General features: G+C 66.5%; 1 protein-coding gene across 1 annotated transcript in view; it reads right to left on the reverse strand.

The window, feature by feature from the left end:
* Nucleotides 1-310: 310 nt before the first annotated feature.
* The window catches only part of NEUROD2 (neuronal differentiation 2), a 15,538-nt gene continuing 15,400 nt past the window's right edge, over nt 311-448 (reverse strand). Inside the window, 1 exon segment of the mRNA XM_014311000.2 lies at nt 311-400. Coding sequence (XP_014166475.2) covers nt 311-400 — 90 coding nt within the window.

Here is a 448-nt window from a genome sequence, read left to right on the forward strand (position 1 = left end):
AACTCTCTCCGGCGTTCGTCTCTTCCCGCTTGGATTATTCCCGTTGGAGCCGCGGCTGCTCCATCCCGACATTCCTGGCCGCTCCATCCCACCCTTCCCGGCTCCATGGGCTCGAAATGCGGGATCTGGCACCGCTCTCCTTCCTCCTCATCCCCGCGATGCCCTCACGGCGCTGGGGATGCGGTGGTGGCACCGTCCATCGCATTCCGGAGGATCCTTGGAGCGGGGATGGAGATGGAATGTGAGGAAGAAGAGGAGGAGGAGGAGGAGGACGGGGCCTTCCCATGGAGCAGATCCCCGCGGGCCGCCCTCATCGCACGGGATTCTGTCGGAATTCCCACCTGGGGAAGGCCTCGCACCTCCCGGGCGGGGACACGCGTGTGACAAGGTGCGCGCACACCTGCGGTGGCACACGCGTGTTCACACGTGTCCGGGGGGGGGGGGGCTG

The sequence above is a fragment of the Geospiza fortis genome, unplaced genomic scaffold, assembly GCF_000277835.1.
Source record: "Geospiza fortis unplaced genomic scaffold, GeoFor_1.0 scaffold992, whole genome shotgun sequence".
Taxonomy (NCBI): domain Eukaryota; kingdom Metazoa; phylum Chordata; class Aves; order Passeriformes; family Thraupidae; genus Geospiza; species Geospiza fortis.